General features: G+C 37.2%; 1 protein-coding gene across 1 annotated transcript in view; it reads right to left on the bottom strand.

Moving 5' to 3' along the window:
* Positions 1 to 25165, bottom strand: part of WDR49 (WD repeat domain 49) — a gene marked incomplete at its 3' end in the record, with an annotated part of 135429 nt that overhangs the window by 43859 nt on the left and 66405 nt on the right. Inside the window, 2 exon segments of the mRNA XM_082655286.1 lie at positions 6578 to 6693; positions 9862 to 10026. Coding sequence (XP_082511412.1) covers positions 6578 to 6693; positions 9862 to 10026 — 281 coding nt within the window.

The following is a 25165-nucleotide window of genomic DNA, read 5'->3' on the forward strand; positions in this document are numbered from 1 at the left end:
AATCATAGTGACCTACACATATTAAGTATTCAATAAATATTTTTCAAATGAAGGAAGGAAAAATTCTCTGCTCAGATGTTACCTCATTGGGTAAGCCTTCCCTGACCACCCAAGCTAAAGACTCTTCCTTGGGTTTCTCATTCTTCATCTATATCATTTTTCTTTATTACATTATCATTATGTGATATTGGGGTCTTTACCTATTTGTCTGTTTCTTTTCTGTCTCTCCTACCATAAATAGGCTCTAGGAGAGCAAAGACTTTGTTTCTTCCCCTCAGCGTCAGTAGTGCCTAGAATAGTACCTAGAAAATAATAGGCATTTCATAAAAACTTGCTGAATCAATATATGAATTATTTTATTTTTAAATCAATAATTTAATGTTACCTTAGTATTAATATAAGGCTTAGCAAGAAAAGATAATATAAATAAGGTAATTTGCAGTTCTGAAATTGTCATTAATCTCATAATAGCTTTATATGCATATATTTTTAATTTTCTCTCTACCTATTGGTAAGTTTGGTTGAAGAGGTAACCTTTTGGGAATGGAGAATGTGAGGGTGGGAGTGAGAGAGAAGTGATCAGTCCATACCTCTTCTATTATCTCTCAGACAAAATACAATGTCAGATGTCTTCTTTGCCAAGCTATCCATATTAACTAGGTATATTTAGGGAGTACCACCCAAAGGCACAAAATCCCTTTCATAAGATGGTATAAAAAGCCCTTCTGATATTTGACCTTGTGTGTCAAAATGGTGAGAAACTAATTAGCTGCCACCTTTCCCTTGAAACCTAACCTAAAACTTTTATTTGAAATGAGTTATCCTTAAAATACCTTCAGAATCCACACTGTATTTCTTACTTTGTACATTTCCAAGATAACTATTTTTTTTAAGTTTGTACTTTTGCCAAAAGTAAAATTGAAGTGCAGAATGAGCCCATTTTTAGGCCATTTTAGGAGTCTGAGAGATTTGTTCTTTCTGACATCGAAGGAGTTTACTAACTCCATTCCACACCTCACATTTGAAATCCTGGGAGTACTGCTACCGAGTCTTTGTGTCTTCTTGTGATGCCAACCTTATCTCTAATTCAGAATTTAGATATGATGACCAACTCTGTGAAAGCAAAATTGGTTTACCTGTCCAGGGCAAAATTTTTTTGAATGTTTTAAAAAACAATCTCTTTTAGGATGAATGAGATAGGAAAATAACTTTTACCAAAACTTATCATGTAGAAATTGTCATGGTGAGAACAAAAGAACACAGTCAACTATTTGTTCCCTCGGAGATTAATTGTTCACGTTTTGTTAGTCCAATGATCATAAGAACGTATCTGTGTTCAATCCATTGCTTTTTAGGCCAAAAGGATTATCTCAAAGATAGAGAATGAGGTCAAAATAAATCAGTTCATTTTTATTCTTTTTCCTAAAATTTGCGGAGTCCAATTTTGGATACTGAAACTGTCACAAAATTAGTTTTGAGGGTTACTTGTGAATTTCAAACATACTCGCCCCCTCCTAGCCTCCAACAATATTATTCAGAATAAGTCACAACTTCGGAAATTTTCATTCTGATTTTTATCCTAATAATAGAAACTGACTGAGTCATATATAAGATTATGTATAGTTCCCTAGCAAGGCAATTATTAAGAATTTAATATCTTGTGATACATAAGTTTTATTGTTGAGGAACTTCAAATCCCTAATCTCATTTCCCTTAAAAATACTTTTAGAGATAAAATTATATCAACAGCTATTTACTGACCATTTACTTTTTAAAGGACGCTACTATCAATCATATTTTCAGAATTATTTGTAATTATATGAAAGATTCTCTTTTTATTTGTATAAGTCTAGATATTTTAGAGATAAAACCTTCATAAAGAGAGGTTTCTCCTTTAACTAAAAGAAGAGAAATAAAGTGGGGAAAACAAAGAGCTTGAGTTTATTTCTACAGAGAGTTGCAAATACAGAATCATGGAATTTGAGGGCATAAAATTAAGATAAAAATAAGATCAAATCTTAAACAATTATGATTATTTATTTGATTTCACCAGAACTATACATATTAAATGACTACTTTTAACAAATGCAAAGGTAATTGATCATCTATTCACTTAGTTTTACCAACATAAATACGGCTAGGTATTTAACCAGGTATTTTTTAACTGACCCTATGTCAATTCACAACTTTGTCTCTAAGCATATTTTGCTTAAGGTGATAAGAAACGTATTTCTAGAAGTTCTGAATTTGGGGCTTCTTTTTTCTGATGGAAATATTCTCTAGATATGAAAGGTCATATTTCTAAATAACCAGCATGGGCTCTCTGATTCAGGCTTTGCTTAGGCCCATTTCACAGCGACATTTTCCATATCTTGCCTTGTATGCTTCAACTCCCCAACTAGAATGTGATGCCCTTGAAGGAAGGAATCCTGCTTCTTCACTTTCAGTCCATCATTGTTCCTAACTCCATGTTTTCCATCTAGGTGCAGTTTAAAGATATTTGTGGAAAGGAAAGGGGAAAAATCATGGTAAGCTAAAATTCTAAGGTATTGTTAAGTTGATAAATGTGTGGGTTTTTATGTGTTTCTTCAAGTGCACAAAACTGATTCATTAGCTTTGACATGACCAACCTACTCATTCATATTATTTATTTAAAAGAATATAATTGATCTCCCAAGATTTAATGACTCCGTCTGTAACTCAGGAATGGTGGAAAGAGCATGGACCTTGGCCTAGAATTCTAACTCGGCTGCCTGCTAGCCTTGGCCAGGCTACCCAACCTCTTCAAGCCTTGCCTCCCGCTTTGTGAAAGAGAATTGGTAATACTTAGCTTTCTGGCTTACTGTAATGAGAGAATAGATTTGAATAGCTAGTCTGCTTTCCTCTAATTCAGAGTGTAATTACTGGGTAATCAATCTCTCTAATCCTCAGATTCCCTGTCTATTCAATAAACATTAATTAAGCCATTCAACAAATATCATTGAGCATCTAATGAGCCCCAGAAACTATATATATATAGCATATGTATATATATATGCTTATTAAATGCTCAGTATATATATTCTTAGGTTAAATAAAGTACAGGAAACTAAATAACACAAAGACAAAAGGGGGCATATTTCCACCCTGGGCGTAAAGAGAAAGGTTCTGATGGAGAAGATATATGAATGAGACTTGAAATAGGAATAAACATTAGCCACATGAAGAATATTGGAGAGAGTTCTAGGTAAGGGGAGAGAATAAAAGCATGGGGTTGAGAAACAGTACAGTTTGTATGGAAAGAGTCTGACAGCAGGTTGTTATTTAAGTTTGGAATGTACACAAGAATGGGTGAGTATGAAGCTCAGAAAAGTCCAGGCCAGAGGGCGTTTCGTGGGTTTTCTTGTAGACACTTTAAAAAGCTTTAAACAGGGAAGTGACATAGATTGCATTGTAGAAAGAAATCACTGTAGAATTCATTAAAATGAGCAAGTCTACTTAAGAGGTAAAAGGGAAGCATTACTAGAGGAAAGGACAAATAAGAAGGCTGTGACATTCATGTATGTAGAAATGATGCTCTGAATTATACAGTTTAGTAGTAATAGGAACAGATTTGAAAAAAATATTTAGAATATAAAATAGATAAGGCTTAGAGACTACTTGGTTGTGAAGTTGAGTGAGAAGGGAAAACCAAGGTGGATGAACAGGGTGTCTAGCAATTAACTGAAGTTCCGAATCTAAGAGAAGAAGCAGATTTGGGGAAAGGGAATGAATAATACATTCACTTTAGAATATGTAGAATTGGGGATTGCAGTCAGACGCATCCAGGAAGCAAACGGATAAGTGAGCTTGGAGAGAGAAGAGCTGAAGATAGAGATTTGAGATATCTAAAAATTATTGCCTACCTTCCGAGAGGAAGCTAAGGATTAAGTTAGATAGTGTACGTAAAGTGGGTAATGCTACAAAGCACTATGAATAAAATAAATTGGATGGCATATTTATGCACCTAACTCAATAAATATAATTTCTATTCCATCTTGGGCAGAATTATCAGATCAATTTCTTTATTTAAATAGAGCCTAAAGTTAAAGTTACAGTATAACTTAACAGCCTCCTCTGGGTTTTAAAGAAAGCTTAATAAGCTGACGGTCAATCTTCCAGTTATTTCTTCTCAAATCACTAAACTATTACGGAGTTGGCTTAATGGACCATCCTCCCCAAGCCAGAACCAAAAACCCGACCTGTTCTCTTGCCTCTTTTGCTAAATGCCTCTTGGTTAAAAAAAGACCCTGCAAAGATCCTGCAAAATCCATCCTAACGTAAGACCTTCTACTTAGGAAATATAATTTTTAAATTCATCAACATGAAAGTAAAACAGTATAATTGAGAATGCATTCATTCAACTTTCAATTCCAACCACAGGGATCCAAGTCCTGACAACCTTGTGGAAGATGGAAAAGATGGAGGAAAATGAGAGGAGTGGTAAGTTTTCCTCCACTCATTTCAATCCTCCCAAAAATTCCTCCCCAAGATTATAGAAAGTGACCACCCACCATGTTGGGGAAGCTAGTAAAGTAGTTGTGTTCAGGCTTCAGAGGTGGCACTAGGCCTCTCTCTGACCAGACAATGACGCTAAAGCTGGCTGCATGCCAAACTGCTGAGCTACACCCAGGCCAGCAGGGGTGGCACCAGCATACATTGTAAACCATTAGATAAAACAGGGGGTAAGTCATGGGACTTCTTGCACCTTGAGGGTCTGGCCAGCCCCCGGGGCTCAAGGACATTCTCAGACTTAAGAGTTAAGACCAAGGCATTTATGACAACAACCAGAGCTGCAAACTTCCACGTAGGCTGATCGTTATCAGCCTGTGGCCTGGTGCTAAAAGCTGGGGTCCTTTGAGTGGCAAACTGAAGTCTCAGCAATGGAGTGGACGCACCGCCTGGGACCTTCCCAAACGGGACTCCAGATTGCTGTTCAAGGGACTTCCCAGCGCTGCTTGGATCTGGATGTAGCTGCTTCCCCAATTCGGTGATGTGTAAACCTGTCTTTACCATTCTTTCTTAGTTAGTTATACTATTCTTTTCTTAATTAGTATACTGTAATCTCTGTTAATTCAATAAACTCTCTCTAAATTCTTGTTTGAGTGTAGAACGGTTATTTTGCCAGCGAATCCTACTAACCTTGAAACCGAAAGTAAGGCTTTCAGCAAAACACACCAATACAGATCAAATCATTGGGTGTTCTTTTAAACCACTTTTGAATGACTCTGTATATCTAATCTTTAAAAATGTCCCCCTGTAACCAATTAAAAAAACTCACATTTGATGCCATTTCTAGCCATGGATGTATAAAAAATTAACTAAGAAAATGGTGTGTCTCCATAGTTTTGACTAACATTGATTAAGTTTTAAAGTTCTTTTCTGTTACGTTCAAAATTTAAAGTGGCTCAGCTGTATATTACACATCTCCCCTGCCATGGTATTAGAGAACTTCACTTATTCATTGCCATAGGCTAATTATAGAGATCATTAGGCCGTAGTCTGCTGGAGTGGTTATGAGTCATTGACGGATCATGATTGCTCCCAGGGATGTGAAGAAGCTGTGTCTTTCAAAGGTGGGGATGATTAAATTAGTTCTTAATAGCACATAGAATATACATCCTATTAAGTACTATAATGAATGAACTATACTTTCTTTACTTATAGTCAAACCACCCCTGAAAACTAAGCTGTGTGTGTGGGTCACTATATTTTCTAGTCTGTGTTTACATTTACATTAGGCAAAAGCCTTCCCTATGACTGATAAAAATCCCCAAATAAATACTGCTGGTTTTCTAGGTATAAAATCTGATTTAGTCCTACTTCAAACCATTAAGATCATATTTCTATAGTGAATAATCTTGTGTAAATTACCTATTAGAGCAATATTTTGTGAACTGTCGAATTTATGGACAATATATTTTCAAAACACATCACACTTTAATTTTCCTAGTGCTTATACAATGCCATAGAAAAGGCCATTTATGATCCCTTAGTTCTCCCAGGAAAAGAGGAAAGAAAAGTAATTTTCCTTATAATGAATGGAAAAATTGCTCCTTGAGAACAGTAAGTGGGCTGTGAAAGGCCCTTCTCTGCACTGATATGAAGGAGGTGCTAACATAGATTTCAGCAGGCTGTTCCCCTCTTGTGCTGTCATTTAAACTAAGTAACAAGAGAAGAAGGAATGAGTTCCTTTTACAGTTGAAGGAATGCAATTTATACATTAAGAATTTATTGACTATAAAATTTGGGAAACTTTTGGATTTAATCCCCAGGAAGTGGTATTATGTTTCTATCTGGAATGGTTAAAGAAGAAGATTCCCAAAGCCAGGAGAAAGCAATGAAACACTTCTCAAAGCCACTCAAACTACGTGATCATAGAATATTTTATTCACAAGCATTCAGTCAATTCCAAATAGAATTTCACTCACCTAGGTCACCAGCGAGTTAAAGACGCAGAATCAGTCAGGATTTCTATGTTCTTTTTTCCTTTAGATTTTGATTTAAATAAAACTTTCTCCTTTTACCTTCCTACAGTTTTGCATGAAGCACATCATACCTGTCCCAGCCTGTAACCAGGATTTTCTTCTTAAGAACCAGGATGTGTGAAATATCCACAGCTCCCTCTTGCCCAACATTTAGTGTGTGGTGACGATAGCCATTGAGGTCCCAGACCTTCAAGAGAAATAGTAAAATCAGCTTTGAGACAAGAAAAGAGAACGTCTTCTTCAATGAGTACATTAACAGAGTGTAATAGGATTATTTTACACGGTTTTGTTTATATCCTGGACTAGGGTTGATTCACTTGAGATACATAATAATTAAAGAAAATCCTCTCACCATTTGAATTTAGCTATTATATTTATTACTCATTTTGTAACCTTATCAGTCTATTCTAATATTGTTGATTCAAAGGCTATAAATAAGTGTATATTTTTTAGGGGGAGACAATACAAAATCATGAAAAGCCACATTTTGGAGTCTGTCAAAATCCTGGTTCTTTCTCAAAGTGTCTTTCTAAATTTTAGTTTCCTCATTTATGACACAGGGCCTTTACTCTTCAGGCATGCTTGGAATTTTAAACATCTAATACAGAGCCTGAAATACAGTCATCATGTCCTAGGTTTCCTATCTTCTGCCAATAAAACCTCCTGTTGACAGTGCGTGCCAGACCCAAGCCCACAGAAGCACAAGCAATTCCAGTTTACCTCCTCAGGCAGTGGCTGAGGACGTAGACCTGATGGGTATACTTTAAGAGAGAAGGTCATTAGGTCACCAGCAGCTAAAACTAAGCCCTGCTATGAAATATTATTGTTCATCATCAAAGAGCAAGTTGGCACCTTCTATCAAGATTAAAACACATATACACTTTGCCTCAAAAATTCAACTTCTAGAAAATCATCACACAGAGACACTCATATGTATGAAATGACATATTTTGAAGGATATTCTGGATGCTTTGTTTACAAAAGCTAAAGATTTAAATCAACTTAATTGCTCACTAACAAGAGACTGAACATCAGAATATGGAATATCTACAGTAGCATATAATGTAACTATTAAGAAGAATGAGTCACCTCCAAGTGTCCAAGCTTTGCCCAGAGTCGACCAGCTATGGAAACTTAAAGCAAGTTGCTTTATCTCCTTGGGCTTCAGTTTCCTCCTCTGGTATAATAATAGTACCAACCATGTAGAGGTGTGTGTGTGTAAAGTGCTTAGCACAGTGCCTGGCTCATAGTAACCATGTGATAAAATTTAACTAACATCATTATTGCTGTTGTTTGCATTCATATGAATCAATGTCCAATACAGGAAAATGCAGAGCAGCATGGACAGTGGACTCTGCCACTGAGAAAAAAATGGTGCTCATGGTCTAGAAAGATGTGCAAGAAACTAGTACCACTGGTAGCCACAAGGGAGGAGCTGGGAACAGGGGTAAGAAAGAGACTTTCTCTTCACTGTATATCCCTTTTATGTTTAAAATCTTATTGTGTGCATACATTATTCAAAAGAATTAATTTAAAAACAGACACTTCAAAACTGTGATAAATAGGGCAATACTTTTAAATCTTTGATTGCATAGGTACTGGGTTTTAGATTCTAAATTATAAATGAGATTGGAAAATATCATTCATTCTTGTTTCTTCATAGAATATGGCCAGCGCAGCTCAACCTTGATTTATGCATCCAACATACCTACACTGAAATTGTCAAAGTTCAGAATTCTGTTGTGCTATTGTGATAAAGATAAATGTACCTTCAAAAGCTGTGACTGTAATACTAAATTCACATTAACTTCTAACATGTCAAGGCTTGAGCTGAGACACTGAGGGGTATACATGCTCTTCACCCACATCACTTTTTTCTCCTCTAAATATGGCTCTTACCAAGTCCACCTAAAATAATACCCACAAAAAAGTATTGTAAAGACCTGACTGTCTCCAGATCCTATCAAGCTGTGACCCTTAGCTGGGACCATTTTTGTAACCATCTACAAGTCTGCCCTACGCTAGACTCTATGACCAGTTATTCCCAAGATAGGGATAAAAATAATCTAATCCATTCCCTTCATTTTTCACTTCAGCCTTGTATCCAAGGACTGGTAAGTGGGATTCTCACTTGTTCCTTTTGCCTAAGCCACTGTCTAATACTCCAGTTCCAGTTATTCTTGTTTTATTCTACCTTGACTTATTAGGATTGGGATTATCCCATTACCTTCCCACATTTTACCAGTTCTCCCATGAACTAGATTACTTTACTTAAACACATTCTCCCAGTCCATACCTCATGCCATTACCCTTCCCAGAGGCCACGTTCTGCTGATTTCTAGAGATTCTCACTGCAACATGCTTCACACTGACCTTTGCAGCCTGGAATCTCCCGGAATACTTGCCCCCAACTTCCATAATGTTCTACCTACATATCTAGGTAGCTTTCCACTACCCTCCCATGCAGCCTACCTGAATGCATCTTACAACCTAACACAGAAGGTACATCTAATTAACAGCCTTCTGACCCCAGTTAGGACAGAAATTTGAGAACCATTCAAAGCTTATTCAAGAAACTGCCTTCTGTTGCCTCAGACTGTCACAAGTCATCTCTCATCCAACACTGTCATCTCTCTTGAAGCTGAGAAGAACAGAGAAGATTCACTGGTAAGCATGATTTCAGATTTTAAGTATCTAGTTTTGCCTGAAATTTTGATCACCTTTGCAAAGTAAAATACCACTTTCCTCCCAGAAGAAATTAATAATAGTTACAAAATTTAAAAGCTGAGAGGATGAAATAGTGTTAGTTTAGGATGGATAATAAATAAAATTATGATTGTTCTTCCTACTTTCCTTCTTTACTGTCTTATTACCTTCACATAAAAATGCAGATTACAAAATGGGTAACTTCTAAATATTCATTTTCCAAAAAATTTGCATCTATGCAATTTTTAAAGTTTACTTACTTGCCCTGATTTCTCATTTTGTATACCAAAAAAAAAAAAAAAACAGAAAGAAAAATGAAAACTAGAGACATTAGCTGAAGCACATGAAAATTATTCAGGCTTCTTATTCCCCCGAGTGGTCCTCTATGACTTTCTGAAATAAGTAAGCCAAGTTGTGTTTTGATTCTAAATAATTTATTCAGAAAAACCATTTATTCATTTTTCCTCAGAGGTTTATTTTCCTAACAGCTTTGTTATTAGATGGTTTGGGTTATTTAGCTCTTCTTATCTTCTCATCTCTCTTCTTGAAAGGCCAAAAATACCAACACAAATATAGCCAAAGCTGTGTCTCCTCACACAATATTTTAGCCCCCTCATATCTGGATAGAAAAGCGTCACTGTGTTCGCACCTTTACAGTCCCATCTGTGCTGCCAGTCAAAAGCCGTGTCTCATTTGCATCGAGGGCCATTGTGCTGATTTCTGCGTTGCCATGGCAACCAGTAAACTGTTTGATTTTCTGCCCAGTGTCTATCATCCAGAAGGAAACCGTCGACCCCGCATCAGAACTGATTACCTACAAGAAAATAACACTGTAGAGAAATTAAATATAGTTCCAGAATCCACCATTTTTATTTAAATAAAATATCCAGCCTGTGCATTTCCACCAGTGAGATTCCCCCAACAGTGACAATCTCGTAATGTATTTGCTTTCTTTTTATTAAGCTGATAACATTTCAATTTCTAGGCCAGAACTGAGGTAATGAAGTCATGATTCTCTTTATCAGAGAAGATAGGAATCTTCTTTCCTTACCCAGCTTAGTGTCTAGAGGCCATCCTAAAATCGAATCCTACTGAAATAAACTTATAAATCTTTCACATTTAGATGAGAAACTTGATTTTATCAGTCATGATGTTCCGACACTATTTACTATATGAAAAGAAACCTTTTATTATATATTAGCTTCCATTTAGCATTCGGAAAATAAAGCACTACCAGCCATTATGGGGAAAAGTTCATTTCAGCAAGTTGCTAGAGTTACTGCTTCTAATGCCATTAGTCCCTTTTTTTCCTCAAGGTACTGTGTATATTTTTACAACTAACACAATTTTTGATGGGTCACTAAAAACAAAGAACACAGGAAGGTTAAATATAAATCTGCATATACACTCCAAGAGGAAGGCAACCAAACAAATGCAAGAAGGGATAGGATTATATATAATAGTTCCATAGTAAGAAATTTAATAGTGTCAAGTAGACTGCTAATTTCAGCTCTAGGTATTTAGGCATCCTTTAAGAGATTTATAGGTTAAAACTACCTTGCCCATATGACTTTCGGACCCAAAGGCATGAAAGAAAAAACAAAAAAAAACACTAAACATAAAAATATGTAGATAGAAAGTTGCCTGAAGCAATATCTAGATTTTAAGAAAATTTAAAGTGCATCTTTACCCACTTAGGTATTGATTACCAATGTATAAATATAAATGTATTAAGAATATGTTAAAATGTCACATTTTCATAATTAAGTGGGTTAAAGTTTATCAAATATATGTTCAGAAGGCCTGGATAACTGGCTGTCATACATGTATTCACTCATTCATTCACTCATTCATTCACTCGACAGGCATTCACTGAACGTCCACTGGGTGCCAGCTCCATGGGGGCAGTGGGACTTCACTGATGCATCCCTGCTCTCAAGGGGTCTATAGTCTAGGCTTGTACACTAGAATCACTTTAAAAATCACAGTTGTGTACCAGACCAGAGACTCAGACTTGATTGGATCAGGCAGTGGAATTTTTAAAGAGCTCTGCAGGTTATTTAAGTATGCAACCAGGTCAGGTACTACTGGGCTAGAGGGAGAAACAGACAAGAAGTAAATCAATGCCCAACAATCCTACAAGTTTAGAGGTATCACTCCTGAGTGATCTGGGGTACAGAGAGTAAAACCACAAATCCATTCATTGGAGTGGGGAATGGGGATAAAATGTGAGGAGGATCAATCAGGGGTTGAAGATAGGAACATGTATTTATTGAGTGCCAAGCCCTTTACACCCACTACCACATTTGATCTTGAAAGAAACTCTGTAAAATTATGTTATCATCCTCTCTCTACCAGTGATGAACTTGAGATTCTAATCAGTTAAGTACCATTCCCAAGCTTATATAACAAGGTTTGAATCCTGGGCCTTCTATGACAGACACATCATAAGGCCTTCCTCTATTTTAGCATCCTACCCCAGATAATTAAGAGTGATGAGAAGACAGAACTTGGAGACTATTCCAAGCATGAGAAACAGTAAGAAGTGTAATGGAGCCAGAGTACAGAGATAAATGGTGGAATATCAGGTGAAGAAGAAAACTGACGACAGATATTTGAAATCCCTAATGAGCAATGCCAGAGAATAATGGGTAGTGCGTATTGTTTTTTTTTTTTTAAACTGGGAAAGGGTTCATGGCTTTCATTGGTTATCAGTGGCCTGTATGACTCAAAATAAAATTAGGAACAATCTCTTTGTTCTTAATAAGGAGGAGAGAGAGATTGTATTTTTGTTGGTTGGTTTGTGAAGGTACCTCTGGCAGCAGTGTGGAAAACAAACAGGTTGTGAGAAGACCACTTAGAGGCTGCTGTATCAGTCCCAGTGGAGATGCTCACCTGAGACAGTAGTCCCAGAGGTAAAAAAGAAGAGGAGGGATTGAATGAAAGGGGCACCGTTTAGCAATCTTTATGCCTCAGCAAAGAACTGATCGTGAGTGTGGGAGCTCTCACAGACCTTTTCCCCTGATATTACAACTGTTAATCAGACAATTTCTTAAATGATGTAAAACTATGTCTATGCCACACATTTTCTCTCTGTGAAATCAAAAGTAGCTTCAAAGTTTAATTACCGTTATTAAGCTACAGTGCAATTTCTAGAACAAAAGACCTGGATCTTCAACATAGTGTGACCTAACACTTTAATTATCATTCCATGTAACTGTGTTTCTATTTGTTTTGGTTTGTGCAATATGCACAGTGGTTAAGCACTGGCTCAAGCCAGCATGCCTGAGTTTAAATGTCAGTGTCTGACCTTGGATTCATTACTTAATCTCTCTAAGCTTCAGTTTCCTCACCTATAAACCAGAGAGAATCACTGTCACTACCTTAAACCATTTTTAAGAGGTTGAAGTAAGCTAATATTTGTAAAGCATTTAGCACAGTTCATGGCATACAATAAATGTCATAAAAGTTAGCTAGTGCTACTATTCTATTTAAGCTTAATCATCTGACCTTTTATTTGGACTCATATCCCTTTTCATATCTGAATCAATTTAAGAAAAACATTTAATGTCTTGTTTTTTTCCAACCATGAGAATGAATGTAGACAGCTACATGTCAGAAACCAGCTTTTAAGATGTACGTTGAAATTTAAAATTATATCACACTTGGAATTTTCTCACATAACTATTTAAGAATTTGGATTGTATTCATTAAAGATAAAGCCATGAAAACATAATATTCCAAGCATGAGTAAAAATTTTGATAGTCATCTTTGAAGAAAAGGTTAGGGGATTTTATGATTTCAATTCAAAAAGCGTTTATTGAGCATCTATTATATGCTAGGCATTTCAGTACTAAAAGATGGGTATTCCCTGATAGAAACAAAAAAGGCAAAATAAGGTAAACAATGTTCAAAGAAAAACTTCCTTACTTGTTTAAGACTGGCATCACGCACATTACAAAGCATTTCATCATCCACTCACCACTTTTATCTAATGTAGACATTCGATCAAGAATTAGTAACCTTTGCTTTTTGCTATTTTGCACTCTCCCTCCTCTGCCTTACCTGGCTAAACCCCAACATACTGTTCATCACTTTTCAGCACTTTACTCATTTCACAATTTCTCACGAAATCGGAATCAATAATGACAACAGTGTACAGCCAGTCAGATTTCATTTTATGGCAATCTACCTTAAGGCGCAGTCTTCAGGAAGACAACGTGTTGAAATACAAGGACCGACTATGTCACAAACACACACCTGGTATTAACCAGAATCTGCTCAAACTATGACAATATCAGAATACAAGAATAACAAGGCAGGTGAAAAGATGTTCAAAGTCAAGTGAGAGAGGAGGGCGTTTCCCATCACTTGGCAGATGAAGTGGTTTGACTACAGGACCGTGAGGACCGTGTTTTTAGCAAGCTGTTTTCATCTGCAATAAACTCCAGGAATAAGTATTGGCATCATATTTATATGCCACATTTTGATGATACCAAGTCCCTTTAGGTTTTCAGTTTCCTCTTGGCTGCTTCTTATCAGATGACACCTTAACCTTTGAGGACAGGGCCTTGGCGTCTGCAGAGCAGAAGCGGCACTTTCCTAATAACTACACTTCAGTGCAAACGGACCCTGTGAGCAAATCGTTCTGATGGAGGCACGCTCCACCTTATGTATCTGAGTTAATAACCGTTTAGGAACATATGGGTCTTTTTTGTCTCTCTCATCTGAAGCTGTCACAGCCAATCAGACAATTCTAAGATATGTGAGGCTCTATCCATGTCCCCTAATTGTCTTTTTGCTATTCCAACAACAATAAGCACTTCTGTTCTCTTTTATATGCATCTCAAATTCTAGGTCTAAGCAAGAAAAACCAAAAATTGCAGCAGCAAATATTGCTGGCTACCAAGGGATCAGGACGTTTGACTTAATTGCTGTTTATAATTTTATTTTTTTAAGTCAGTGCTGTTTGTGGTCCCATAATATAAAGCAGGTTGTCTCCTTTATTTCTATTTCGCATCGAATCTCTAGAAGTTACTTACCAGTAAGTAGTGAAGCGAGGAGAACGATAATGTCTCAGAGTACTGGTACAGACAAAGAATTCAAATATTTTAAGGCAGCCATTCTCTATTTATAAATCTGATTTGTCAGAATATCACTTCTTTGTAGATTAATTTGTAATTGGATCTTTCAGACTCATTCCTTTAGTTTGTCAAACGCCTACCGTATGCAAGGCACAGGATCTAGGCATTGGGGATCCAACAGTAAAATATTCCTGCCCTTGTATTTAGTGAGGGAAGAGGGGAGGGATGCAACTAAATGAGAAAAAAAGCATGCGCGCACACACACACAAACACACACACACACACACACACACACGATGTTTAGCGATGATAAGCGTATAGAGAAAAATATAACCAAGAAGGAGGTAGAGATCACTGAGAGTGGGTGAAAAGCTGGGGGCTCTGGGAAGGTTTCCCTGAGGAATTATTTGAAGAAAGACACAGAGGTCAGGGAGGGAGCCATGCAGATACCTGGGTGAAGAGAGTCCCAGGAAAAGGAAACAGCAACACAAAAGCCCTGAGACAGAGTGTCCTTGGTACGTTCAAGGACTAGAAAGGAGGCCAGCAAGGCTTAGGCAGTATGAATAACGGGAAGGACCACAGGCTGTGACCGCCTGTGATCATTATACAGGTGCTCAGAACACTCCCCCAATCAGTAGGCACCCACAGGGATTAGGGTATGAAGTCAGAAAAGTATCACTTCCCTTTTTTGGGGTAATTTTATTTAGCTTTTACTCCCACTTTGTTCTATGTATCTTTATACACAATATTCTTTGTCCACAGAAAATCTACACAGGAGGTATTATAATTCTTATATTACACATAAGAAAACATTGCTTAGAGAAATTCAATTACTTGCTCAATGGAAAGCATTAGGAACTCTGACTCTAAAACTTCACCATGTCCCTCCTTCTAAAAAATTGCTAAGAAAAACTACTTCAAAAAATAGTTGAGACTGCATTGGACTTGCAGGTCCTGGCACGGCAAGCTTGGAAGTTGTCACTCCATCCTAACAGTGAGTAAAAACCCGGAAAAACCGAAAGATCAACAACTCCTCTTAGATCAGTAAGAGAAGTGAGGTCACAGGGCAGATCACTGCCCTCCAAACTGGAGAGACCAACAGGCAGATCGAGAAAATCACAACCTACCAGAGCAGAAACTCATGAACTGAAAGCTCCCCAGGAAACAGAGCCAAGAGAGGAAAACCTGAACTGTAACTTACAAACCACTGGAGGCTCAAAGTGGATAAGTCTGAGAGTTAAAAATTCTGGGAGCTGGTGATAGGGGAGCCTCCACAAGTTTATGAGTTTTATTTTGAGGTTATGGACCAGGTTCTCCCTATAAATATTAGAGAAAAATCCCCTCATGCTCTGGCAGGGTCAGAGGGAAGGAACAGCTTCAAAATACGTCAGACAGCTCTGTTCTTCTTAACAAGGTCTGCCCTCGGGGGAAAATGTTTAACAGAACCTAACTTGCTGGGGTTTCATCAGAGCCTAACCGATATGGGAAAAGAAAAGACAAAATTCTAGCTGGTTCTAGCCTTCTTGTTTCACCGAAGGGTGGAAGACGACTGAGAAGCATAGGTGAAGTGCACAGTCCAGAGGCACAGGCTCACTAAAAGACTGCGACCTAATCACAGAACTACAGAATACTCCCACCCCCACCACCTGGCCACCACATCTCGAAAGGCCTGTTTACGTCAGTCCCTTTGGCCCAGCACAACATGTCCGACTATCAAGAAAATTTACAAAACATACTAAAAGGCAAAATAACATAGTCTGAAGAAATAGAGCAAGCATCAGACTCAGACATGGCAGAGATGTTAGAATGATCGGATCTGGAATTCAAGACAACTAATGTTAATAAGCTAAGGGGTCTAATGGGTAAAATAGACAGCTTGTAAGAACAGGTGGGCTGGGTAACATAAGTAGAGAAATGGAAATCCTTAAGAAGAATCAAGAAGAAATGCTAGAGCTAGATCAAAAATATTGTAACAGAAATGAAGCATGCCTTTGATGGGCTTACTAGTAGACTGGATATGGCTAGGGAAAGCATCTCTGAGCTTGAGGATAAATCAGAAACCTCAGAAACTGAAAAGCAATGCGTGCAGAGACTGAAAAAAAAAAATACAGTATCCAAGAACTGTGGGAAAACTAAACAAGGTGTAACATTCACATAATGAGAATACCAGAAGGAGAAGAAAGAAAGGAAGAGAAGAAATACTTGAAACAATAATGACTGAGAACTTCCCCTAATTAGTGTTGGACATCAAACCACAGATTCAGGAAGCTCACATAACACCAGGAAGGATACATGTAAAAAAACTACACCTGGGTATATCATATTCAAACTACAGAAAATCAAGGATAAGGAAAAGATCTTGAAAGAAGCCAGTGGAAAGATACCTACCTTACCTACAAAGGAACAAAGATAAGAATTACACCTGACTTCTCAGAAAACATGCAAGCAAGAAGGGATTGGAGTGAAATTAAAGTGCTGACAGCAAAAAGTCACCAACCCAGAATTGTGTATCCTGCAAAAACAACTAAAAATAAAGGAGAAATAAAGACATTCTCAGAAAAAGAAAAATTGAGGGAATTTGTTGCCAGTAGACCTGACTTCAAAATAGACGTTCTTCAGAGAAAAGAAAATTAATATAGGTCAGAAAATTGGATCTACAAAAAGAAAGGAAGAATATTGAATAGGAATAAGTGAAGATTAAAAAAACTTTTGTTTTAACCTTAATTGACTTAATAGGTAACAGTTTGCTCAAACCAATAATGGCAACAATGTATTAAATTATATAGTTAATATGTATTATATATATACATAATGTGTAATTATGTATATAATTAAATTATGTACTTAAGGGAGATGAATGACAGCAATGATACAAGGGACAAGAGGGAGGAATTAGATTATTTTATTAGTATAAGGTACTAACACTACCTGTGAAACAATATAGTGTTATTTGAAAGTAGACTTGGATTAGTTATAAATGTATATTGAAAACTCCAGGGCAATCAAAGGAAAGTTTTAAAAATATATATATATGACTGATAATGCTAAGAAAGGAAAGGAAACAGAATCATTTAAAATACTCAATTAAAACCACAAGAGGCAAAAAAAAAAAAATGTAAAAGACAAAAATAGGAGCAAAGAATAAGGGCAACCAACAGAGAACAGTAACAAATATGGTAGATATTAATCCAACTCTATCAATATTAATCCAACTGTATCAATAATCACTTAAAATGTCAAAGGTCAAAATGTACAAATCAAGTCAAAGTGTCAGAGCAGATCAAAAATAAGACCAACTATATATATGTAGTCTAAAAAAAACCCACTTGTGGGTCTCTTGTAGACAGTATATATATAGGTCTTCTTTTTGTATCCATTCAGTGAGCCTGTGTCTTATGGTTGGAGCATTTAATCCATTCACATTTAAGATAATTATCGATATGTATGTTCCTATTACCATTTTTTAAATTGTTTTGAGTTTGTTTTTGTAGGTCCTTTTCTTCTCTTGTGTTTCCCACTTAGAGAAATTCCTTTGGCATTTGTTGTACAGCTGGTTTGATGGCGTTGAATTCTCTTAGCTTTTGCTTGTTTATAAAGCTTTTGATTTCTCCATTGAATGTGAATGAGATCCTTGCCGGGTAGAGTATCCTTGGTTGTAGTTTCTTCCCTTTCATCATTTTAAATATATAGTGCCACTCCCTTCTGGCTTGTAGAGTTTCTGCTGAGATATCAGCTGTTAACCTTACGGGAGTTCCCTTTTAAGTTATTTGTTGTTTTTCCCTTGTTGCTTTTAATAATTTTTCTTTGCCTTTAATTTTTGTCAGTTTGATTACTATGTGTCTCAATGTGTTTCTCCTTGGGTTTATCCTGCCTGGGACTCTCTGTGCTTCCTGGACTTGGGTGGCTATTTCATTTCCTATGTTAGGGAAGTTTTCGACTATAAACTCTTCAAATATTTTCTCAGGTCCTTTCTCTCTCTCTTCTCCTTCTGGAACCCCTATAATGCAAATGTTGTTGCATTTAATGTTGTCCCAGAGGTCCCTCAAGCTGTCTTTATTTCTTTTGATTCTTTTTTCTTTATTCTGATCCATGGCAGTGAATTCCACCATTCTGTCTTCCAGGTCACTTATCCATTCTTCTGCCTCAGTTATTCTGCTATTGATTCCTTCTAGTGTATTTCTCATTTCAGTTATTGTATTGTTCATCTCTGTTTGTTTGTTCTTTAATTCTTCTCGGTGTTTATTCTTTAATTCTTCTAGGTCTTTGTTAAACATTTCTTGCATTTTCTCGATCTTTGCCTCCATTCTTTTTCCGAGGTCTGGGATCATCTTCACTATCATTATTCTGAATTCTTTTTCTGGAAGGTTGCCTATCTCCACTTCATTTAGTTGTTTTTCAGGGGGTTTATCTTGTTCGTTCATCTGGTACATAGCCCTCTGCCTTCTCATTTTGTCTATGTTTCTGTGAATGTGGTTTTCATTCCACACACTGCAGGACTGTAGTTCTTCTTGCTTCTGCTGTCTGCCCTCTGGTGGATAAGGCTATCTAGGAGGCTTGTGCAAGTTTCCTGATGGGAGGGACTGGTGGTGGGTAGAGCTGGGTGTTGCTCTGGTGGGCAGAGCTCAGTAAAACTTTAATCTGCTTTGTCTGCTGATGGGTAGGGCTGGGTTCTGTCCCTGTTGGTTGTTTGGTCTGAGGCAACCCAACACTGGAGCCTAGCCGGCTCTTTGGTGGGGCTAATGGCCAACTCTGGGAGAGCTCACACTAAGGAGTACTTTCCAGAATTTCTTCTACCAGTGTCCTTGTCCTCGTGGTGAGCCACAGCCACCCCCCGCCTCTGCAGGAGACCCTCCAACACTAGCAGGTAGGTCTGGTTCAGTCTCCTATGGGGTCACTGCTCCTTCCCCTGGGTCCCGATGCACACACTACTTTGTGTGTGCCCCCCAAGAGTGGAGTCTCTGTTTTCCCCAGTCCTGTTGAAGTCCTGCAATCAAATCCCACTAGACTTCGAAGTCTGATTCTCTAGGAATTCCTCCTCCCTTTGCTGGACTCCCAGGTTGGGAAGCCTGACATGAGGCTCAGAACCTTCACTCTAGTGGGTGGACTTCTGTGATATAAGTGTTCTCCAGTCTGTGAGTCACCCACCCAGCAGCTATGGGATTTGATTTTATTGTGATTGCACCCCTTCTACTGTCTTATTGTGGCTTCTCCTTTGTCTTTCGATGTGGGATATCTTTTTCAGTGAGTTCCAGTGTCTTCCTGTTGATGATTGTTCAGCAGTTAGTTGTGACTCCAGTGCTCTAGCAAGACGGAGTGAGCGCACATCCTCCTACTCTGCCATCTTGAACCAATCTTCAAAAAAAAATTTTTTTAAATCAACTCCAACAATGAATCAGAAGAATTTGGTTGGTTCAACTTCTAAAAATTAATTAATGTAAACGAGGGGGCCCCAACCCCTGGGCCTGTAAGGAACCAGGCTGCACAGCAGGAGGTGAGCAGGGGGCAAGCAAGCAAAGTTTCATCCGCTACTCCCCATCGCTCCCCAGCACTCACATAACCACCTGAACCATCCCCCACCCCCACCCCCACCCCATCCGTGGAAAAACTGTCTTCCACGAAACCAGTCCCTGGCGCCAAAAAGATTGGGTAATGCTGATGTAAACCATCATATCAATAGGCTTAAAAAGAAAAATCACATGATTATATCAACAGATGCAAAAAAAAAAAAAACCCATGACAAAATCCAACACCCACTTATGATTAAAAACTCTCAGTAAAATAAGAATAGAGGGGAACTTCCTTCACTTGACAAAAAATATCTACAAAAAACATGGATCTACTCTCATACTTAATAGTGAGAATCTTGACTCTTTCTTACTAAGGTCAGGTACAAGGCAAGGATGTTCCCTCTCATCACTCCTTTTCAACATTATATGGAAGCTCTGCCTAATGCAATAAGACAAGTAAAGGGGAAAAGGCATAAAAGGTTGGGAACAAAGAAATAAAACTGCCTTTGCTAGCAGATGACATGATCCTCTATGTAGAAAATCTTAAAGAACTGACCAAAAAAATCTCCTGGAACTAAGAAGCGATTATTGCAGGATTGCAGGATACAAAGTTAATATACAAAAATCAATCATTTTCCTATACAGCAGCAATGAACAAGAGGAATTTGGAAATAATACCACAATACAATTTACATTAGCATTCACAAAGCTGAAATAATATAAATCTAATAAAATATGTAGAAGATCTATATGAGGTAAAGTAAAAAACTCTGATGAATGAAATCAAAGACTAAATAAATGAGAGATATTCCATGTCCATGGTTAGGAAGACTTAATATTGTCCAGATTTCAGTCCTTTCCAAGTTAATCTACATGTTTCATGCAATTCAAATCAAAACCCCAACAAGTTACTTTGTGGATGGATATCAACAAACTGATCTAAAGTTTATAGAGAAAAACCACATACTCAGATGTAGCAACACAATATTGCAGAAGAAGAACAAATCAGAGGATTGACACTACCTGACTTCACAACTTACTATAAAGCTGCAATAATCAAGACAGTATGATATTGGTAAAAGAATAGACAACCAGATCAGTAGAACGAAATAGAGAGCACAAAATTAGACTACATAAATATAGTCAACTGATCTTTGACAAAAAAGCAAAGGCAATACAATGGAGAAAAGATAATCTTTTCAACAAATGGTCCTTGAACAACTGGACATCCACATATAAAAATATGAATTTGGACACAGACTTTACACCTTTCACAAAAACTAACTTGAAATGGATCACAGACCTAAATACAAAACACAAAACTATAAAACTCAAAGAAGGTAACATAGGAGAAAATTTAAATAACCTTGGGTTTGATGATGAATTTTTAGATAAAACACCAAAGGTATAGTACATGAAAAAATAATTGAAAGCTAGACTTCATTAAATTTAAAATTTTCTGCCCTGCAAAAGACACTGTCAGGAGAATAAAAAAACAAGCCAAGATCGGGAGAAAATATTTCCAAAAGACATATTTGATGAATCACTGTTACCCAAAATACACAAAGAACACTTAAAATTCAACAATAAGAAAACAAAAAACCCAATTACAAAAATGGGCCAAAGACATTAACAGACACCTCACTAAGGAAGGTAAACAAATGGCAAGTAAGCATTTGAAAAGATACTTCCCATCATATGCCATCAAGGAAATACAAAGTAAAACAAAAATGTGATACTACACATCTCTTAGAGTGGACTAAATCTAGAACACTGACAACACCAAATGCTGACAAGGATGTGGAGCAATAGGAACTCTTTCTTTGATGGTGGGAAAGTAAGATGGTACACCCACTTTAGAAGGCAACTGACAATCTTTTTACAAAACTAAATATACTCTTACCATATAATCCAGCCACCATGCTGTTTGATGTTTACCCAAAGGGGCTGAAAACTCATGTCCGCACGAAAGCCTGCACACAGATGTTTATAGCAGCTGTATTCATAATTGCCAGTACTTGGAAACAACTAAGATGTCCTTTAGCAGGTGAATGGATAAATACTCTGCGGTACATCCATACAATGGAATATTATTCAGTGTTCTAAAAAAATAAGCTATCAAGACATTAAGATACATAGAGGAAATGTAAATGCATACTACTGAGTAATAGAAGCCAATCTGAAAAGTCTACATATTGTATTCCAATTATATGACACTCTGAAAAAACTAAACTATGTAGACAGTAAAAATATCAGTGGGTGGTGGGATAAATAGGTGGAGCACAGAGGATTTTTATGATGTTATAATGATGGACATGTCATTATACATTTGTCTAAACTCTTAAAGTACATAACACCAAGAGTGGACCCCTTATATAAACTGTGATTACACTTGATGGTAAGGATGTGTCAATATAGTTTTATCAAGTGTAACAAATATACCATTCTACTGGGGAATGTGGATAAAGGAAGAGGTTATGCATGTGAGGGACAGGAGTATACGGGATATTTCTGTACCTTGTTCTTAATTTTGCTATGAACCTAAAAATGCTCTTAAAAATTTTTTTTTAAATAGTCTTAAAAAAATAGCTGAGGGGCTTCCCTGGTGGCGCAGTTGTTGAGAGTCCGCCTGCCGATGCAGGGGACACGGGTTCGTGCCCCGGTCCGGGAAGATCCCCCATGCCGCGGAGCAGCTGGGCCCGTGAGCCATGGCCGCTGAGCCTGCGTGTCCGGAGCCTGCACTCTGCAACGGGAGAGGCCACAACAGTGAGAGGCCCGCGTACCGCAAAAAAAAAAAAAAAAAAAAAAAAAAAATAGCTGAAACTGTGTTAATGAGAGAGGCTGAGGAAAGGGTCATCTTTTACCCTGCTGATGGATTTAATGCACCTTTTATGCAGAAAATTTGACAACATCTGTCAAGGTTACTGTCTTAAACACTCTCTGACCCACTAACTCCAGTTCTAGAAATTTATCTCACAGATATTTCCTCACTAGTGCCAAAATTTGTGCATTCAAGGTAAAAAATTACTACATTAATTGTAATACAAAAATACTGGAATCCATCTAAATGCCCATAAGAACTGATTAATAAAGTTTGGCACACCCATTTAATAGAATACCATGCAGCTGACAAAAAGAAAGAGGATACTCTGGATAAGGAGATAAATAAAATGATCTTTCGGCTGTATTGTTGGGTGGAAAATCAATGTACAGAGCAGTGTTTCTGTGCAAAGAGCAATTAAAATAATAAATATTCTTAAATATTAAGAATTATTATATACATCTATTTAAAAGTGAGTATACATATTTACTTGTATATGAATACAACAGCCCTTAAAGGGTTGCTCATGGATCTCATGAACTGGTTGCCTCCAGGGAAGGAAACTGGTAGGTAAAAACAGGGATAAGAGGAAATTTTCACTGTATACCCTTTGTCCATTTGAGTTTTATAACACTGAAATATATTATTCCTTCTAAGTAACCACATTTAAATAAGTGTGTGTGTGTGTGTGTGTGTGTGTGTGTTTGTATGTGTGTGTGTGTTGGTTTAACCTTAAGGCTAGGGTGTTTCCCACAACTTCATCAAGTGACCAGAGCTCATAGCCTCAGTATTGACATGTAACCAAGGACAGCCTTAAGCTGACCAGTGAAGAAAAGCCACGTTAACTGAAGCCTGGTCACTTGGAGCCCAGCAGTAAGCAGGCAAAGAGAAAGTTTTCACTAGTGTTCATCCAGTTCTGTTCAATTAGAAGCTCATTGATTTTGCCTTAAATACAAGCACTGAAGAGGTGCTTTGTAAGGTGGGGATAAATTTCTCTCAAGCTTGTCCCCTTCCCTCTGCTCAGGTATTACATTTCCCACAGGAACTACCAATTGAATTGGTTAGATTCTCAAATATCTCAATTCCCCCAAAATCATATGCAGAAACGAGGACAGGAGATGCACTGTCACTAAAAAATTATACCCCAGTCCCATTTTTAATGAATGATTGGCATCATGTTACCTGTGAGAGTGTGAGAGTTGGTCCTCAAGAAAAAACACTACTTTGGGTAAAGTAGAGGTCTAATCTTCAAATTGTCAAAGCCAACATCCCATGCTGAATTACAGGAGCCCTGTCAGGGATCTCAGGAGTCCTGCTGGAGGCCGCCAGGCAGCCACTGTCTGACAGGTCTCTTTACGTACGTATGTGATTAATGTTTCTACTCTTAGAGATCAGGTAAAATGGGAAGATTCAGGAAGCCATTTTTGTATCAAATTGTCTCATATGCATATATTGTAACCTAGAAATTCATTCTCAAGATTTTACCTTACAGAGATAAAGTCATGAGCATGAATATATTTATGCATAAAGAAATGCATAATAGCAAAATGCTCGTCGAGGCAAATGGATCAGTAAATTATGATACATACATACAATGAGACACTGTGCTGCCTTTTAAAAATGATGAAGTAGACCCACATTTAGGTACAAGGAAATAATTCCACTATGTTTCAGAATAAGAAAGTAAGTTACAGAACCATATTCAGGTGAAATAGTCTATGCACAGAGAGATATCTCGATATTTTGATGATGTTTCAGCAATATTTAATTCTTTACCTGAACTTACTGCATTGTTTTAATTTCTTATAATAAGCAAGTAATGTTTTACAAAAAATAAATTATTTCAATGAGAAAAATAGTAAATATCATTGTCTGTCAAGATTTGATGATACTGATATATTTAGCCTGACGATAAATATGTCTAGATGCAAAACACACTGAAACATGACCTATTTTACAAAAACACATAAACCCACATCATTAGGATGAGAGCCATGGTGATAAGTCAGAAATTTTATCTATTCCAGTTTATATGTTACCTACAAATACATTTTTAAAGTTCCCCAGCATTCATGGGTTTTTAAGAAAAGCTTTATTTAAGAATTCTATGCAAAGACAGTTCATTAGAACTACCTCCAGGATACTGAGTGACTTTGATTCTTTCAAAATTGTGCATTCCAGGGACTCCCTCAACCTGTCCCAACTTGTTCTGCTACTAGCTGTGAGGGCAAGCTTTGCTGGTGAAATAAAGCATAAGGTTCCTTTTCAAAGGCCCTGTGTGGCTTAACATCACTTTCTTAGATTAGGATGCGAGTGTACCAAAAGGCAGGAAAATAAAGAAAAGTCACAGAAATATGCCATGTCACTTTCATATAGAAATAATGGTAGGTTCCCACTGATGACCAAATAGAATGAAATAATAGTAAAGTGTCAGCAACATGTTGAAATGACAATGGAAAGGAAGGTTTTCATTAGATTCAGATAAAAGGAAAGTCTTTCAAAAAGACACCAAACCAAATAACCAAAGCGCAAGCACCAGT

Source organism: Grampus griseus (assembly GCF_964374135.1).
Source record: "Grampus griseus genome assembly, chromosome: 5".
In the NCBI taxonomy this organism is placed as follows: Eukaryota; Metazoa; Chordata; class Mammalia; order Artiodactyla; family Delphinidae; genus Grampus; species Grampus griseus.